Below are 17202 nucleotides of genomic sequence, written 5' to 3' on the forward strand. Positions count from 1 at the left end.
TCCATCCTGTCCATACCTCTCATAATTTTGTAGACCTCAATCAGGTCCCCCCTCAACCTCCGTCTTTCCAACGAAAACAATCCTAATCTACTCAACCTTTCTTCATAGCTAGCACCCTCCATACCAGGCAACATCCTGGTGAACCTCCTCTGCACCCTCTCCAAGGCATCCACATCCTTCTGGTAATGTGGCGACCAGAACTGCACGCAGTATTCCAAATGTGGCCTAACCAAAGTCCTATACAACTGTAACATGACCTGCCGACTCTTGTACTCAATACCCCGTCCGATGAAGGCAAGCATGCTGTATGCCTTCAGAGAAGGTTTACCCGACTGATCCCGGGAATGGGCGGGTTGTCTGATGAGGGAAGGATGAAGAGGTTGGGTTTGTATCCGCTGGAGTTTGAAGAGTGAGAGGCGACTCGATCAAAACCTTTAATATCCTGAGGGGGTGTCGACAGGGGGGGGGGGATGTGGAGAGGACGTTTCCTCTGGTGGGAGAACTGGGAGGGTCACCGTTTAAAAATAAGGGGGTGGCCCCTTTAAGACGGAGATGAGGAGAAATATGTTCCCTCAGAGGGCGGAGTCTCCGGAACTCTCTTCCTCAAAAGGCGGCGGAAGCGGAATCTTGGAATGTTTTTGAGGCGGAGCTGGATAGATCCTCGATTAACGAGGGGGGGTGAAAGGTTACCGGGGGGGGGTGAAAGGTTATCAGGGTGTCGGCAGGAAGGCTGCACAATTGGATCAGCGATGATCGTATCGAAGGGGGGAACCAGGCTTGAGGGCCGAGGGAGGGCTCAGTCCGTTCGTGAGGAGACCCCCCTCCCCTCGAACGTGTGGGGGGTTGGGGGGAGGGGCTAAGATATCATCCGGTGGCTGACCCACTGTCAGTGATTCCATCCGGCTGCCCGTCGGGGGAGGGATAGATCTGGCAAGGCTGGGGGCCCAGCAAGCTGTACCGCACGAGCCTGATGCCAAAGGGTGCCTGGGCCCGGCGCTTCATGGGCGCGTAGCACCTGCGGTGGAAGCGGACGGTGCAGAACAGGAGGAGGCAGCTCGACAAGAGCAGGAGGCCGAGCGAGAGGCAGTGCAGGAGGAAGAGTAGGAAACAACACGAGCCCCAATCGCTCAGCGCCTCGAGGAGGCCCAATCCATGCCCCCTGTGTTTAACGGCACCTTCAGGACTGCCAGCGCCTAGATGGGATTGACTGGTGAGCCGCGTGCCAGGGCTGCGGAGGGTTGTCGGGGTCACCTGGCCAGACGTGCTGGCAGTGCAGAAGACCGATGGGTCAAGCTGAACGAGAGGCAGCCCTCCCATGTGTGGGGGGCTGTTACAATGGACACCAGTATCATTGAAGGCTCCTTCACCACAGGCCTTCTTTCCCTCAGTCAGCTTCATCCACCTAGTCACGTATTGAATGTCACAATCACAATGCCAGGGGTTGCCATGTAAATGGAGGCAAAGCCCAGGATCCCTCTCGAACAGTTCCCGAGGGATGGTTCTCAGCTCGTTATTGGAGACGTCCAAGGCTGTCAGATTCCTTCGGAAGGTCAATGGGTTATTGGGGAGGCTCTGGATTCTGTTCCCAGACAGGATTAGGTATCTGAGTTCCCCCAGACGGTCAAAGATCTGCTCGGGAATAACCCGGATTATGTTCCCTCTGAGACTCAGCTCTTCCAGGGCCAACAAGTCATCGAACGCTCCCTCGGGGAGATCAGGAATCTTATTGTGATCGAGGATTAGGATTCTGAGTGTGGTGAGGTTGCTGAAGTTGGGAAGGCTGGTTAAGGAGTTAGACGAGATCTCCAACTTTTCCAATGGGAGTGGGTAGTCCGGATCAAAATGTTGAATCTGGTTGTTGGTGAGATTGAGTTCCTTTAGCTTTGAGAGGCTTTTAAACGAGGTTAAGGAGACGGACGTGAGGTTGTTGTCATTCAATAAGAGGATCTCTGTGTCCTGTGACAGAGAATGAGGGATGGACACAAGGGACTGATGGCTACAATTGGATCCTCTCTTCCCTTGCAGATCAGTGAATGGAGGACAAATCTCCAGAGTAGGAGATGTCTTTAGCAAGTAGGTGTTGACAGGTCTCACTTGGGATCTTAGCGTCACTGTGGGTGTCTGAGGGATCATTCCGATTGTTGTCACAATGGGACTGATTTGGTCAAAGGGGAGGTCGATAATCGCAATCCCTTTCCAAACTGTTGGTGTCTGACAAACAACACTCCTGGAGTCAGACTCACCTTCACTATTGTAAATGTTACCATCAATTTTACTAATCCAATCTCTCAATACTCGCACAGTGTCACAATCACAGTGCCACGGGTTATTGTAAAGGTAAATGTAAGGTGCAGAGAGATTCATGAAGTCTTGAGGAATAGATCTTAGATTATTGTTTGAGATGTCAAATTTGTCCAGAGTTTGAGCTTTAAGGAATGAGTTTTCAGGGAGTTGCCCAATTCTGTTTGCAGACAGGATTAAATGTTTGAGATTACCCAGAGGGTCAAAGATCTGCTCGGGAATAACCCGGATTGTGTTCCCTCTGAGACTCAGCTCTTCCAGGGCCAACAAGTCATCGAACGCTCCCTCGGGGAGATCAGGAATCTTATTGTGATCGAGGATTAGGACTCTGAGTGTGGTGAGGTTGCTGAAGTTGGGAAGGCTGGTTAAGGAGTTAGACGAGATCTCCAACTTTTCCAATGGGAGTGAGTAGTCCGGATCAAAATGTTGAATCTGGTTGGTGGTGAGATCGAGTTCCTTTAGCTTTGAGAGACTTTTAAACGAGGTTAAGGAGACGGACGTGAGGTTGTTGTCATTCAATAAGAGGATCTCTGTGTCCTGTGACAGAGAATGAGGGATGGACACAAGGGACTGATGGCTACAATTGGTTCCTCTCTTCCCTTGCAGATCAGTGAATGGAGGACAAATCTCCAGGGTAGGAGATGTCTTTAACAAGTAGGTGTTGACAGGTCTCACTTGGGGTCTTTCTGTCTCTGTGGGTGTCTGAGGGATCATTCCGATTGTTGTCACAATGGGACAGATTTGGTCAAAGGGGAGATCGATAATCGGAATCCCTTTCCAAACTATTGGTGTCCGACAAACAACACTCCTGGAGTCGGATACACCTTCACTATTGTATATGCTATCCTCAATCTCATTAATCCAATCACTAAATATTCGCACAGTGTCACAATCACAGTGCCACGGGTTATCGTAAAGATAGATGTAAGGTGGAAAGAGATTTACAAAGTCTGCAGGAATTGTTCTCAGATTATTGTTTGAGATGTCAAATTTGTCCAGATTTTCCGCATTATGGAGTGGGTTTCCAGGGAATTTCTCAATTCTGTTTCCAGACAGGATTACAACGGTGATTTCCTCCAGACGGTCAAAGATCTGCTCGGGAATAACCCGGATTGTGTTCCCTCTGAGACTCAGCTCTTCCAGGGCCAACAAGTCATCGAACGCTCCCTCGGGGAGATCAGGAATCTTATTGTGATCGAGGGTTAGGATTCTGAGTGTGGTGAGGTTGCTGAAGTTGGGAACGCTGGTCAAGGAGTTAGAGGAGATCTCCAACTTTTCCAATGGGAGTGAGTAGTCCGGATCAAAATGTTGAATCTGGTTGTTGGAGAGATCGAGGTCCCTGAGTTTTGAGAGACTTTTAAACGAGGTTAAGGAGACGGACGTGAGGTTGTTGTCATTCAATAAGAGGATCTCTGTCTCCTGTGACAGAGAATGAGGGATGGACACAAGGGACTGATGGCTACAATTGGTTCCTCTCTTCCCTTGCAGATCAGTGAATGGAGGACAAATCTCCAGGCTAGGAGATGTCTTTAACAAGTAGGTGTTGACAGTGCTCACTTGGGGTCTGTCTGTCTCTGTGGGTGTCTGAGGGATCATTCCGATTGTTGTCACAATGGGACAGATTTGGTCAAAGGGGAGATCGATAATCGCAATCCCTTTCCAAACTATTGGTGTCCGACAAACAACACTCCTGGAGTCGGATACACCTTCACTATTGTATATGCTATCCTCAATCTCATTAATCCAATCACTAAATATTCGCACAGTGTCACAATCACAGTGCCACGGGTTATCGTAAAGATAGATGTAAGGTGGAAAGAGATTTACAAAGTCTGCAGGAATTGTTCTCAGATTATTGTTTGAGATGTCAAATTTGTCCAGATTTTCCGCATTATGGAGTGGGTTTCCAGGGAATTTCTCAATTCTGTTTCCAGACAGGATTACAACGGTGATTTCCTCCAGACGGTCAAAGATCTGCTCGGGAATAACCCGGATTGTGTTCCCTCTGAGGCTCAGCTCTTCCAGGGCCAACAAGTCATCGAACGCTCCCTCGGGGAGATCAGGAATCTTATTGTGATCGAGGATTAGGATTCTGAGTGTGGTGAGGTTGCTGAAGTTGGGAACGCTGGTCAAGGAGTTAGAGGAGATCTCCAACTTTTCCAATGGGAGTGAGTAGTCCGGATCAAAATGTTGAATCTGGTTGTTGGAGAGATCGAGGTCCTTTAGCTTTGAGAGACTTTTAAACGAGGTTAAGGAGACGGACGTGAGGTTGTTGTCATTCAATAAGAGGATCTCTGTGTCCTGTGACAGAGAATGCGGGATGGACACAAGGGACTGATGGCTACAATTGGTTCCTCTCTTCCCTTGCAGATCAGTAAATGGAGGACAAATCTCCAGGCTAGGAGATGTCTTTAACAAGTAGGTGTTGACAGGTCTCACTTGGGGTCTGTCTGTCACTGTGGGTGTCTGAGGGATCATTCCGATTGTTGTCACAATGGGACAGATTTGGTCAAAGGGGAGATCGATAATCGCAGTCCCATTCCAAACTGTTGGTGTCTGACAAACAACACTCCTGGATTCGGATACACCTTCACTATTGTATATGCTATCCTCAATCTCATTAATCCAATCACTAAATATTCGCACAGTGTCACAATCACAGTGCCACGGGTTATCGTAAAGATAGATGTAAGGTGGAAAGAGATTTACAAAGTCTGCAGGAATTGTTCTTAGATTATTGCTTGAGATGTCAAATTTGTCCAGATTTTCCGCATTATGGAGTGGGTTTCCAGGGAATTTCTCAATTCTGTTTCCAGACAGGATTACAACGGTGATTTCCTCCAGACGGTCAAAGATGTGCTCGGGAATAACCCGGATTGTGTTCCCTCTGAGACTCAGCTCTTCCAGGGCCAACAAGTCATCGAACGCTCCCTCGGGGAGATCAGGAATCTTATTGTGATCGAGGATTAGGATTCTGAGTGTGGTGAGGTTGCTGAAGTTGGGAATTGTGGTTAAGGAGTTAGACGAGATCTCCAACTTTTCCAATGGGAGTGAGTAGTCCGGATCAAAATGTTGAATCTGGTTGTTGGTGAGATTGAGTTCCTTTAGCTTTGAGAGGCTTTTAAACGAGGTTAAGGAGACGGACGTGAGGTTGTTGTCATTCAATAAGAGGATCTCTGTGTCCTGTGACAGAGAATGAGGGATGGACACAAGGGACTGATGGCTACAATTGGTTCCTCTCTTCCCTTGCAGATCAGTGAATGGAGGACAAATCTCCAGGGTAGGAGATGTCTTTAACAAGTAGGTGTTGACAGTGCTCACTTGGGGTCTTTCTGTCTCTGTGGGTGTCTGAGGGATCATTCCGATTGTTGTCACAATGGGACAGATTTGGTCAAAGGGGAGATCGATAATCGCAATCCCTTTCCAAACTATTGGTGTCTGACAAACAACACTACTGGAGTTGGACACACCTTCACTATTGTATATGCTATCCTCAATCTCATTAATCCAATCACTAAATATTCGCACAGTGTCACAATCACAGTGCCACGGGTTATCGTAAAGATAGATGTAAGGTGGAAAGAGATTTACAAAGTCTGCAGGAATTGTTCTTAGATTATTGCTTGAGATGTCAAATTTGTCCAGATTTTCCGCATTATGGAGTGGGTTTCCAGGGAATTTCTCAATTCTGTTTCCAGACAGGATTACAACGGTGATTTCCTCCAGACGGTCAAAGATGTGCTCGGGAATAACCCGGATTGTGTTCCCTCTGAGACTCAGCTCTTCCAGGGCCAACAAGTCATCGAACGCTCCCTCGGGGAGATCAGGAATCTTATTGTGATCGAGGGTTAGGATTCTGAGTGTGGTGAGGTTGCTGAAGTTGGGAATGCTGGTCAAGGAGTTAGAGGAGATCTCCAACTTTTCCAATGGGAGTGAGTAGTCCGGATCAAAATGTTGAATCTGGTTGTTGGAGAGATCGAGGTCCTTTAGCTTTGAGAGACTTTTAAACGAGGTTAAGGAGACGGACGTGAGGTTGTTGTCATTCAATAAGAGGATCTCTGTGTCCTGTGACAGAGAATGCGGGATGGACACAAGGGACTGATGGCTACAATTGGTTCCTCTCTTCCCTTGCAGATCAGTAAATGGAGGACAAATCTCCAGGCTAGGAGATGTCTTTAACAAGTAGGTGTTGACAGTGCTCACTTGGGGTCTTTCTGTCTCTGTGGGTGTCTGAGGGATCATTCCGATTGTTGTCACAATGGGACAGATTTGGTCAAAGGGGAGATCGATAATCGGAATCCCTTTCCAAACTATTGGTGTCCGACAAACAACACTCCTGGAGTCGGATACACCTTCACTATTGTATATGCTATCCTCAATCTCATTAATCCAATCACTAAATATTCGCACAGTGTCACAATCACAGTGCCACGGGTTATTGTAAAGATAGATGTAAGGTGGAAAGAGATTTACAAAGTCTGCAGGAATTGTTCTCAGATTATTGTTTGAGATGTCAAATTTGTCCAGATTTTCCGCATTATGGAGTGGGTTTCCAGGGAATTTCTCAATTCTGTTTCCAGACAGGATTACAACGGTGATTTCCTCCAGACGGTCAAAGATCTGCTCGGGAATAACCCGGATTGTGTTCCCTCTGAGACTCAGCTCTTCCAGGGCCAACAAGTCATCGAACGCTCCCTCGGGGAGATCAGGAATCTTATTGTGATCGAGGATTAGGACTCTGAGTGTGGTGAGGTTGCTGAAGTTGGGAAGGCTGGTTAAGGAGTTAGACGAGATCTCCAACTTTTCCAATGGGAGTGAGTAGTCCGGATCAAAATGTTGAATCTGGTTGTTGGTGAGAGTGAGTTCCTTTAGCTTTGAGAGACTTTTAAACGAGGTTAAGGAGACGGACGTGAGGTTGTTGTCATTCAATAAGAGGATCTCTGTCTCCTGTGACAGAGAATGAGGGATGGACACAAGGGACTGATGGCTACAATTGGTTCCTCTCTTCCCTTGTAGATCCGTGAATGGAGGACAAATCTCCAGGGTAGGAGATGTCTTTAGCAAGTAGGTGTTGACAGGTCTCACTTGGGATCTTAGCGTCTCTGTGGGTGTCTGAGGGATCATTCCGATTGTTGTCACAATGGGACAGGTTTGGTCAAAGGGGAGATCGATAATCGGAATCCCTTTCCAAACTGTTGGTGTCTGACAAACAACACTCCTGGAGTCGGATACACCTTCACTATTGTAAATGTTACCATCAATTTTACTAATCCAATCTCTCAATATTCGCACAGTGTCACAATCACAGTGCCACGGGTTATTGTAAAGATGGATGTAAGATGCCGAGAGAATCACAAAGTCTTGAGGGATTGTTCTTAGATTATTGTTTGAGATGTCAAATTTGTCCAGATTGTGAGTTTTGAGGAATGAGTTTTCAGGGAATTTCTCAATTCTGTTTCCAGACAGGAATACATTTCTGAGTTCCTCCAGAGGGTCAAAGATGTGCGCGGGAATAACCCGGATTGTGTTCCCTCTGAGACTCAGCTCTTCCAGGGCCAACAAGTCATCGAACGCTCCCTCGGGGAGATCAGGAATCTTATTGTGATCGAGGGTTAGGATTCTGAGTGTGGTGAGGTTGCTGAAGTTGGGAACGCTGGTCAAGGAGTTAGATGAGAGGTCCAATGTTTCCAATGGGAGTGAATAGTCCGGGTCAAAGCGTTCAATCTGGTTGTCGGAGAGGATGAGTTCTTTGAGGTTGGCGAGACTTTTTAACGAGCTTAAAGAGACATTGGTGAAGCTGTTGACGTTCAATAAGAGGGTCTCTGTCTCGTTTGAGAGAGAATGAGGGATGGACACAAGGGACTGATGGCCACAGTCAGTTTCTGTCTTCCCTTGCATCTCACATTGGTATTCTGATGGGGAAAAAGATGATAGGTACAGAGGATAGAGGGTTTGCAAGTATAACATCTTCAACAGCCACATTCCTGCAAATGAAGAGCAGAAAAAAATGAGATGAAAATCGCTAACTGTCACACGTAGGCTTCAAACGAAGTTACTGTGAAAGCCCCTAGTCGCCACATTCCGGCGCCTGTTCGGGGAGGCTGGTACGGGAATTGAACCCGCACTGCTGGCCTGCCTTGGTCTGCTTTCGAAGCCAGCGATTTAGCCCTGTGCTAAACCAGAAAACACCAGAAGATGCTGACTATCACTTCACTATTTCCTAATTGCCTGTCTATTAACCGAACAAACCTTGGTCATTGACATCCCAACAGAAGAGTGGGTCAGGGGTCAACATATTGAGGGCCTGTCTGCAATTGTTGCGAGTGACCATTCTGCGCGTCTGCTGAGGGAGTGGCTCTGGGCTCTTCGACTCCAGAGGCCTTCGTCGCTCACATTCACAAATCCCACTCTGACCTTGCTGCCTCGGACTGGCACAGGGAACCTCGAAGGTTTCCATCTCCGCCTCCTTTATTCTCATCCAAGGCCGGAGACAGATTAGTCACAAACTGATTGGATGGAGGGACAGGGTTCGAGGAGCTGACTGGAGGGAGAGAGGGAGGGGGAGAGAGAGAGAGAGAGAGAGAGAGGGGAGGGAGAGAGAGAGAGAGAGAGAGAATCAGTGGAGAGAGTGATAGAGATGGAGGAGAGAGAGAGAGAGAGATGGAGGAGAGAGAGAGATGGAGGAGAGAGAGATGGAGGAGAGAGAGATGGGGAAGAGAGAGAGAGAGATGTGGAAGGAGGGAGAGATGGGGTGAGAGAGAACTGGGTTGAGAGAAATTGGGTGGGAGGGAGAGATAAGGGAGAGAGATGAGGGAGAGAGAGATGGGGGAGAGAGAGGTGGGGAGACAGAGAGAAGGAGAGAGGAGAGAGAGAAATGGGGTGAGATGGGGAAGTGAGATTAGGTGAGAAAGAGAGATGGGGAGAGAGAGAAGTGGGGAGAGAGAGATGGGGGAGAGAGAGATAGGGAAGGAGAGAGAGATGGGGAAGGAGAGATGGGGATAGAGAGGTGGGGGGGGGGAGAGAGAGGGAGAGATGGGGAGAGAAAGAAAGAGATGTGGGGAGAGAGAGGTGGGGGAGAGAAAGGTGAGGAGAGAGATGTGTGGGAGAGTGAGAGACGGGGGGATAGAGAGAGGGAGAGATGGGGAAGAGAGGGACAGAGATGGGGAGATGGAGAGAGAGATGGGGAGAAAGGGAGACGGAGATGGAGAGAGAGAGGGAGAGGAAGATGAAAAGTGAAAAGGAGAGGGAGATGGAGAGGGAGATGGGGAGAAAGAGAGAGGGAGATGGAGAGAGAGATGGAGAGAAAGCTGGGGAGAAAAGGAGGGAGAGGGCTGTGGCCAATTTAAGGGATGTAAATCAGGAATGCGGAAGATTCCCGAATTAGGTGAGGCGCACAGATCCCAGAGCAGGGAAGGCTACAGGGATAGGGAGAGCTGATCCGGGGAGGGATTTGGATTGAGCTCTTCAAAACGATGAGTGGAATCTGAACAGTATCGAGAGCAAGTGTCCCCCATCAGGCTCGAGGACGAGAGGGACACAGATCTGAAGTGGTTATTAAAACAAGCAAACGGGTATAGGGTGGATACGTGGGTTTGAGTAGGGTGATCATTGCTCGGCACAACATCGAGGGCCGAAGGGCCTGTTCTGTGCTGTACTGTTCTATGTTCTATGTTAAGCGACGGGGCCAGGAGGAGGAACGTTCTCACCCAGCGAGGGGCTAGGCACAGGAAGGCGCTGCCTGAGAGCGGGGAGGAGGCAGCTTCAATCCAGGCTTCCCAGTGGGATTGGGATCGTGAAGGGGGAGGAGAATCCGGGTTATGGTGAGAAGGTGGGGTGAGGGGTAACGGAACCCAATGGGCCAAATGCCCTCCTTCTGCAGTGTGCCAATTCTGTGATTCTATGGATGCCCAATTGGGTAGACCGGGAGCTAGTGGACACAAGGCTGGGGAGCGAGTGAGGACACTGGCTACTGAGTCTTGGGTAAGCTCAGAAGGGCTGTCCTCTATCGTAGCAGCCATGTATCTTATCTGGGGCAGGCAGAGAGCTGAGCTCAATGTTTTAACAATTCCCTATCTTATCGCTGTAATTGTGCATATCAAAGAAAGGAAATGAGTCAGTGAGCTGACATTCCAATTCTGATCCTGTCACGGTATCGGAGGAAGGAGATAACTTAGTCAGACCGCAGCTAGCTCTGGTGCCCTGGGCCTCAAGCAACTAAACTGAAAACAGATGATCCAGCCGTCGTCTCGTTGCTGTTTGCTGGAGGACGTTGGCTACTTGGGTGGCCGAGGCTCCAATCTGGGCCTGGCCACCAGGCTGGTTTTCGGGATCAGCTCCTCGGGATGGGCCTTCTACTCGGGACAGGCGGGCGAGACCTCGGCCTAACATCTCACCCAAGAGGTGGCTCCTCCGTCAGTGCAGCGCTCTCTTGGCGCTGAACGTGGGAGTGAACGGCCTGGATTATGAGCCCTGGAGCGAGACTCGAGCCCAGAAGCTTCTGATGGCCAAGAGGTCGGCCCATTGCTCGGCATCGACCCAGGCCTGATTTGGCCTGATTATCGGCCCCACTCAACACGTGCCAAAGGGTGATAATGGAGCCAGTTTGACGTATCTCAGACACGTCAAATCAGGTCACTAAGGTAAGTGTGATAAACCTCTTTAGCCACCATCTACTGCAGCGACTTGTCAAGGAGTCTTCCACAGCACCTTCTAAACCCGTGACCTCTACCATCTAGAAGGGCAAGAGCAGCAGATACCTGGGAACCCCACCCACCTGGAGGTTCCCCTCCACGCCACACGCCTTTCTTAAATTAGTTCACCAGCTACCTCGGCCATTTATAGCCCACCCAGAATTGCTCTTGAGAAGGTGGGTGAGGGAGCCACCTTCTTGAACCCGCTGCAGTCCCTGAGGTGTAGGTACACCCACCGTGCTGTTAGGGAGGCAGCTCCAGGATTTTGCCCCCAGCGCCAGTGAAGGAGCGGCCGATATATTTCCCAGTCGGGGTGGGGAGTGACTTGGAGGGGAACCTCCAGGTGGGTGGGGTTCCCAGGTATCTGCTACTCTTGTCCTTCTAGATGGTAGAGGCCGTGGGTTTGGAAGGTGCTGCCTAAGGAGCCTTGGTGAGTTGCTGCGGGGCATCTTGTAGACGGGACACACGGCTGGAGCTCTGGGTGTAGCTCTCATCGCCACATGAAAATGAAATGAAATGAAAATGGCTTCTTGTCACGGGTAGGCTTCAAATGAAGTTACTGTGAAAAGCCCCTAGTCGCCACATTCCGGCGCCTGTCCGGGGATCGAACCGTGCTGCTGGCCTGCTTGAAAAGCCAGCGATTTAGCCCAGTGCTAAACAGCATCTAGCAGAAGGACATAGAACATAGAACATAGAACGATACAGCGCAGTACAGGCCCTTCGGCCCTCGATGTTGCACCGACATGGAAAAAAATCTAAAGGCCATCTAACCTACACTATGCCCTTATCATCCATATGCTTATCCAATAAACTTTTAAATGCCCTCAATGTTGGCGAGTTCACTACTGTTGCAGGTAGGGCATTCCACGGCCTCACCACTCTTTGCGTAAAAAACCTACCTCTGACCTCTGTCCTATATCTATTACCCCTCAATTTAAGGCTATGTCCCCTCGTGCTAGCCACCTCCATCCGCGGGAGTAGGCTCTCGCTGTCCACCCTATCTAACCCTCTGATCATTTTGTATGCCTCTATTAAGTCACCTCTTAACCTTCTCTCTAACGAAAACAACCTCAAGTCCATCAGCCTTTCCTCATAAGATTTTCCCTCCATACCAGGCAACATCCTGGTAAATCTCCTCTGCACCCGTTCCAAAGCTTCCACGTCCTTCCTATAATGAGGCGACCAGAACTGTACGCAATACTCCAAATGCGGCCGTACCAGAGTTTTGTACAGCTGCAACATGACCTCATGGCTCCGGAACTCAATCCCTCTACCAATAAAGGCCAACACACCATAGGCCTTCTTCACAACCCTATCAACCTGGGTGGCAACTTTCAGGGATCTATGTACATGGACACCGAGATCCCTCTGCTCATCCACACTACCAAGAATTTTACCATTAGCCAAATATTCCGCATTCCTGTTATTCTTTCCAAAGTGAATCACCTCACACTTCTCCACATTAAACTCCATTTGCCACCTCTCAGCCCGGCTCTGCAGCTTATCTATGTCCCTCTGTAACCTACAACATCCTTCCGCACTGTCTACAACTCCACCGACTTTAGTGTCGTCTGCAAATTTACTCACCCATCCTTCTGCGCCCTCCTCTAAGTCATTTATAAAAATGACAAACAGCAACGGCCCCAGAACAGATCCTTGTGGTACGCCACTCGTAACTGAACTCCATTCTGAACATTTCCCATCAACTACCACTCTCTGTCTTCTTTCAACTAGCCAATTTCTGATCCACATCTCTAAATCACCCTCAATCCCCAGCCTCCGTATTTTCTGCAATAGCCGACCGTGGGGAACCTTATCAAACGCTTTACTGAAATCCATATACACCACATCAACTGCTCTACCCTCGTCTACCTGTTCAGTCACCTTCTCACAGAACTCGATAAGGTTTGTGAGGCATGACCTACCCTTCACAAACCATGCTGACTATCCCTAATCATATTATTCCTATCTAGATGATTATAAATCGTATCTTTTATAATCCTCTCCAAGACCTTACCCACCACAGACGTTAGGCTCACCGGCCTATAGTTACCGGGGTTATCTCTACTCCCCTTCTTGAACAAAGGGACCACATTTGCTATCCTCCAGTCCTCTGGCACTATTCCTGTAGCCAATGATGACCTAAAAATCAAAGCCAAAGGCTCAGCAATCTCTTCCCTGGCTTCCCAGAGAATCCTAGGATAAATCCCATCCGGCCCCGGGGACTTATCTATTTTCACCTTGTCCAGAATTGCCAACACTTCTTCCCTACGCACCTCAATGCCATCTATTCTAATAGCCTGGGTCTCAGCATTCTCCTCCACAATATTATCTTTTTCTTGAGTGAATACTGACGAAAAGTATTCATTTAGTATCTCGCTTATCTCCTCAGCCTCCACACACAACTTCCCACCACTGTCCTTGACTGGCCCTACTCTTACCCTAGTCATTCTTTTATTCCTGACATACCTATAGAAAGCTTTTGGGTTTTCCTTGATCCTACCTGCCAAAGACTTCTCATGTCCCCTCCTTGCTCGTCTCAGCTCTCTCTTTAGATCCTTCCTCGCTTCCTTGTAACTATCAAGCGCCCCAACTGAAACTTCACGCCTCATCTTCACATAGGCCTCCTTCTTCCTCTTAACAAGAGATTCCACTTCTTTGGTAAACCACGATTCCCTCGCTCGACCCCTTCCTCCCTGCCTGACTGGTACGTACTTATCAAGAACATGCAATAGCTGTTCCTTGAACAAGCTCCACATATCCAGTGTGCCCAACCCTTGCAGCCTACTTCTCCAACCAACACATCCTAAGTCATGTCTAATGGCATCATAATTGCCCTTCCCCCAGCTATAACTCTTGCCCTGCGGGGTATACTTATCCCTTTCCATCACTAACGGACTGGAGGGGGTGCAGAGGGGATTCACCAGGATGTTGCCTGGGATGGAACGTTTCAGTTATGGGGAGAGGTTGGATGGGCTTGGGTTGTTTCCGCTGGAGCAGAGACTGAGGGGGTGACCTGATCGAGGTGGACAAGATTATGAGGGACACGGACAGGGTGGATAGGGAGCAGCCATTCCTCTCAATTGAAGGGTCAGTTACGAGGGGGATGCGGGTTCAAGGTGAGGGGCGGGAGGTTTAGGGGGGGGGGAGGTGTGAGAAAGAACGTTTTCGCCCAGAGGGTGGTGAGGGTCTGGAACGCACGGCCTGGGAGGGTGGGGGTAGAGGCGGGTTGCCTCACATCCTTTACAAAGTACCTGGGTGGGCACTTGGCACATCTTAACATTCAAGGCTGTGGAGGCGCAGTGGTTAGCACTGCTGCCTCACGGCGCCAAGGACCCGGATTCAATCCCGGCAACGGGTCACTGTCAGTGTGGAGTTTGCACATTCTCCACGTGCCTGCGTGGGTTTCGCCCCCACAACCCAAAAATGTGCAGGGATTGGCCAGGATAAATTGGAAAAAATGAATTGGGTATTCAGTACGGTAATAGAACATAGAACAGTACAGCACAGAACAGGCCCTTCGGCCCTCGATGTTGTGCCGAGCAATGATCACCCTACTCAAACCCACGTATCCACCTTATACCCGTAACCCAACAACCCCCCCCCAACCTTACTTTTTAGGACCTCACGGTAGGCCCTTTCGGGGCCTCACGGTAGCATGGTGGTCAGCATAAATGCTTCACAGCTCCAGGGTCCCAGGTTCGATTCCCGGCTGGGTCACTGTCTGTGTGGAGTCTGCACGTCCTCCCCGTGTGTGCGTGGGTTTCCTCCGGGTGCTCCGGTTTCCTCCCACAGTCCAAAGATGTGCGGGTTAGGTGGATTGGCCATGCTAAATTGCCCGTAGTGTCCTAAAATGTAAGGTTAAGGGGGGGGGTTGTTGGGTTACGGGTATAGGGTGGATACGTGGGTTTGAGTAGGGTGATCATTGCTCGGCACAACATCGAGGGCCGAAGGGCCTGTTCTGTGCTGTACTGTTCTATGTTCTATGACACTACGGGCAATTTAGCACGGCCAGTCCACCCTAACCCGCACATCTTTGGACTGTGGGAGGAAACCGGAGCACCCGGAGGAAACCCACGCAGACACGGGGAGGACGTGCAGACTCCACACAGACAGTGACCCAGCCGGGAATCGAACCTGGGACCCTGGAGCTGTGAAGCATTTATGCTAACCACCATGCTACCCTGCTGCCCCAAATGCAAGTCTGCCTTTCTCATTGCGCTGCAGAACTGCAATCCCCCGGGGACAGAGTAAGAGGGGCTGCAGTCTCGACATATCTGGTCTAACGGAGACTCCGAGAGCTTTGTCCAGTCCTTATCTCCCGCACCTTCAGAGCAAAGACATCGCGGAAGGTAGGTCGCATGCTTACCGAGGCCTGTTCTCCAGCCGAGACCACTCTGCACTGCTCCAAGGTCGCCTGCGCGGAAACGTGAAGGGCTTCACGGGAGAGAGACAGCGGGACACGAGACCTCCCCGGGCATCGAAGCAGCCAGGAGAATGCTGAGCTCTCCACTTTTATCTCTCGCCCACACCCCCTTCCTCCCAAACCCACAGCACTTATCGGCGACTTCACTGACAGAAGGAAGTATGAGAAAACGCACGGGACGTCGAGTATCGCTTTCAGACAACAACACAAAACAGGCCAGCAGGCAATTATGTTTTGATATATATATTTTCATTCGAGATTTTCACTTTATACACAATGAAGTTTAAAAAAAAATAACCAAATCTCGACAACTTACCAGGCATTGGAAAAAAAAAAGCCCAACTCTTTATTTTAATGGCTTATTGTCACGAGTAGGCTTCAAATGAAGTTACTGTGAAAAGCCCCCAGTCGCCACATTCCGGCGCCTGTTCGGGGAGGCTGGTACGGGAATCGAACCCAGGCCTTGTTCTGCATTGCAAGCCATCTGTTTAGCCCACTGTGCTAAACCTCCTTCCTCCCCCCCCCCCCCCAATTATTCACCCCCCCCCCATCCCTCTGCTGTATTGGCTGTCGGAATCGAACAGGTCCTGGACCAAGTTGGTGGCGAATTTGATCATCTCCAGCTGGAGAAATTCCGACACGTCTGCCAGCTCCCGTGGGGGGGGGGGGGGGGGGGGGGGGAGAGAGGGGCGGGGGGGGGGGCGAGCCGGAGGCTTAGCACGGGAGGAGGGGAGTTGCCCTGTTCGGTGCTTCACTCCAGACTCTCCACCCTGTTTTCCCCCCTAGCTCTTCCCCATTTTTTTTCCATGTCTATTCCAGTGGCAAGCGTGTCCTTTCTAACAGTCGTCCGTCCAGGTCTCCGCAACTTCCCCCTCTCCCAGGTGACCAACATCTTGATGGATCTGTACTTTGTCAATATATTTATGCGTCGCCGCACTGTATATTAATCGACAGACTGCGCTTCTTGGGTGAAGAACTTTATTTGTGTCAGTTTTAAAGTCTACCGCTCAAGCCAAATTTTACGCGAGTACAGAATAGACAAAGTTCGTTTGCCCAAAGCAAATACAGATGGTTGAGTGGTATTCAAAATCCAATTCAGTTCATGGCAATTTCTTCAGATCCAAAAATGAAACGAATACTGGTTTGCAAAGCAAAGTAAAAGAATAGGTTTCAAAGGATGGGTTAAAGATGATTTCGGAGTGAAGAAGGTTCTCTCCCGGTCTCTGAAGGAGATCATAATCTTTAAGGTTCTGTCCTCTTCCTGACTGTGATTGGGTTTATGTAGTTATAATTCATCTATTTCTTGGAGAGAGTCAACTCTTCCTCTTCATGTGCAAGGCTTAGTCTCATCCAATTCAAGGTGCTGCATTGGGCCCACATGTCCGGGACTAGGATGAGTCGGTTCTTTGGGGGTGAGGACAGGTGCACCAGGTGTTCGGCAGTCCAGTGAACCATGCCCATATGTTCTGGGCATGCCCGGCACTGGAGGAGTTCTGGAAGGGGGTGGCGGGGACGGTGTCGAGGGTGGTTGGATCCGGGGTCAAACCAGGCTGGGGACTCGAGATTTTTGGGGTTGGGATGGAGCCGGGAGTGCAGGAGGCGAAAGAGGCCGGTGTCCTGGCCTTTGCGTCCCTAGTAGCCTGGCGGAGGATCTTGCTGCAGTGGAAGGATGCGAGGCCCCCAAGCGTGGAGACCTGGATCAGTGACATGGCGGGATTTATAAAATTGGAAAAGGTCAAATTTGCCCTGAGAGGATCAATACAAGGGTTCTATAAACGGTGGCAG

At 49.7% G+C, this 17202-nt stretch overlaps 1 protein-coding gene across 1 annotated transcript; it reads right to left on the bottom strand.

Annotated features, from left to right (window-relative positions):
* Positions 1-248: 248 nt before the first annotated feature.
* On the bottom strand, positions 249-15461 carry LOC119958299. Its single transcript, XM_038786733.1, has 2 exons — positions 15361-15461; positions 249-8285 (listed from the first exon to the last, which is right to left on the bottom strand). The coding sequence occupies exon 2, from the start codon at positions 8281-8283 to the stop codon at positions 865-867; it is 7419 nt and encodes a 2472-aa protein (XP_038642661.1). The 5' UTR covers positions 8284-8285; positions 15361-15461; the 3' UTR covers positions 249-864.
* Between the last annotated feature and the right edge of the window lie 1741 nt (positions 15462-17202).

The sequence above is a fragment of the Scyliorhinus canicula genome, chromosome 29 (assembly GCF_902713615.1).
Source record: "Scyliorhinus canicula chromosome 29, sScyCan1.1, whole genome shotgun sequence".
In the NCBI taxonomy this organism is placed as follows: Eukaryota; Metazoa; Chordata; class Chondrichthyes; order Carcharhiniformes; family Scyliorhinidae; genus Scyliorhinus; species Scyliorhinus canicula.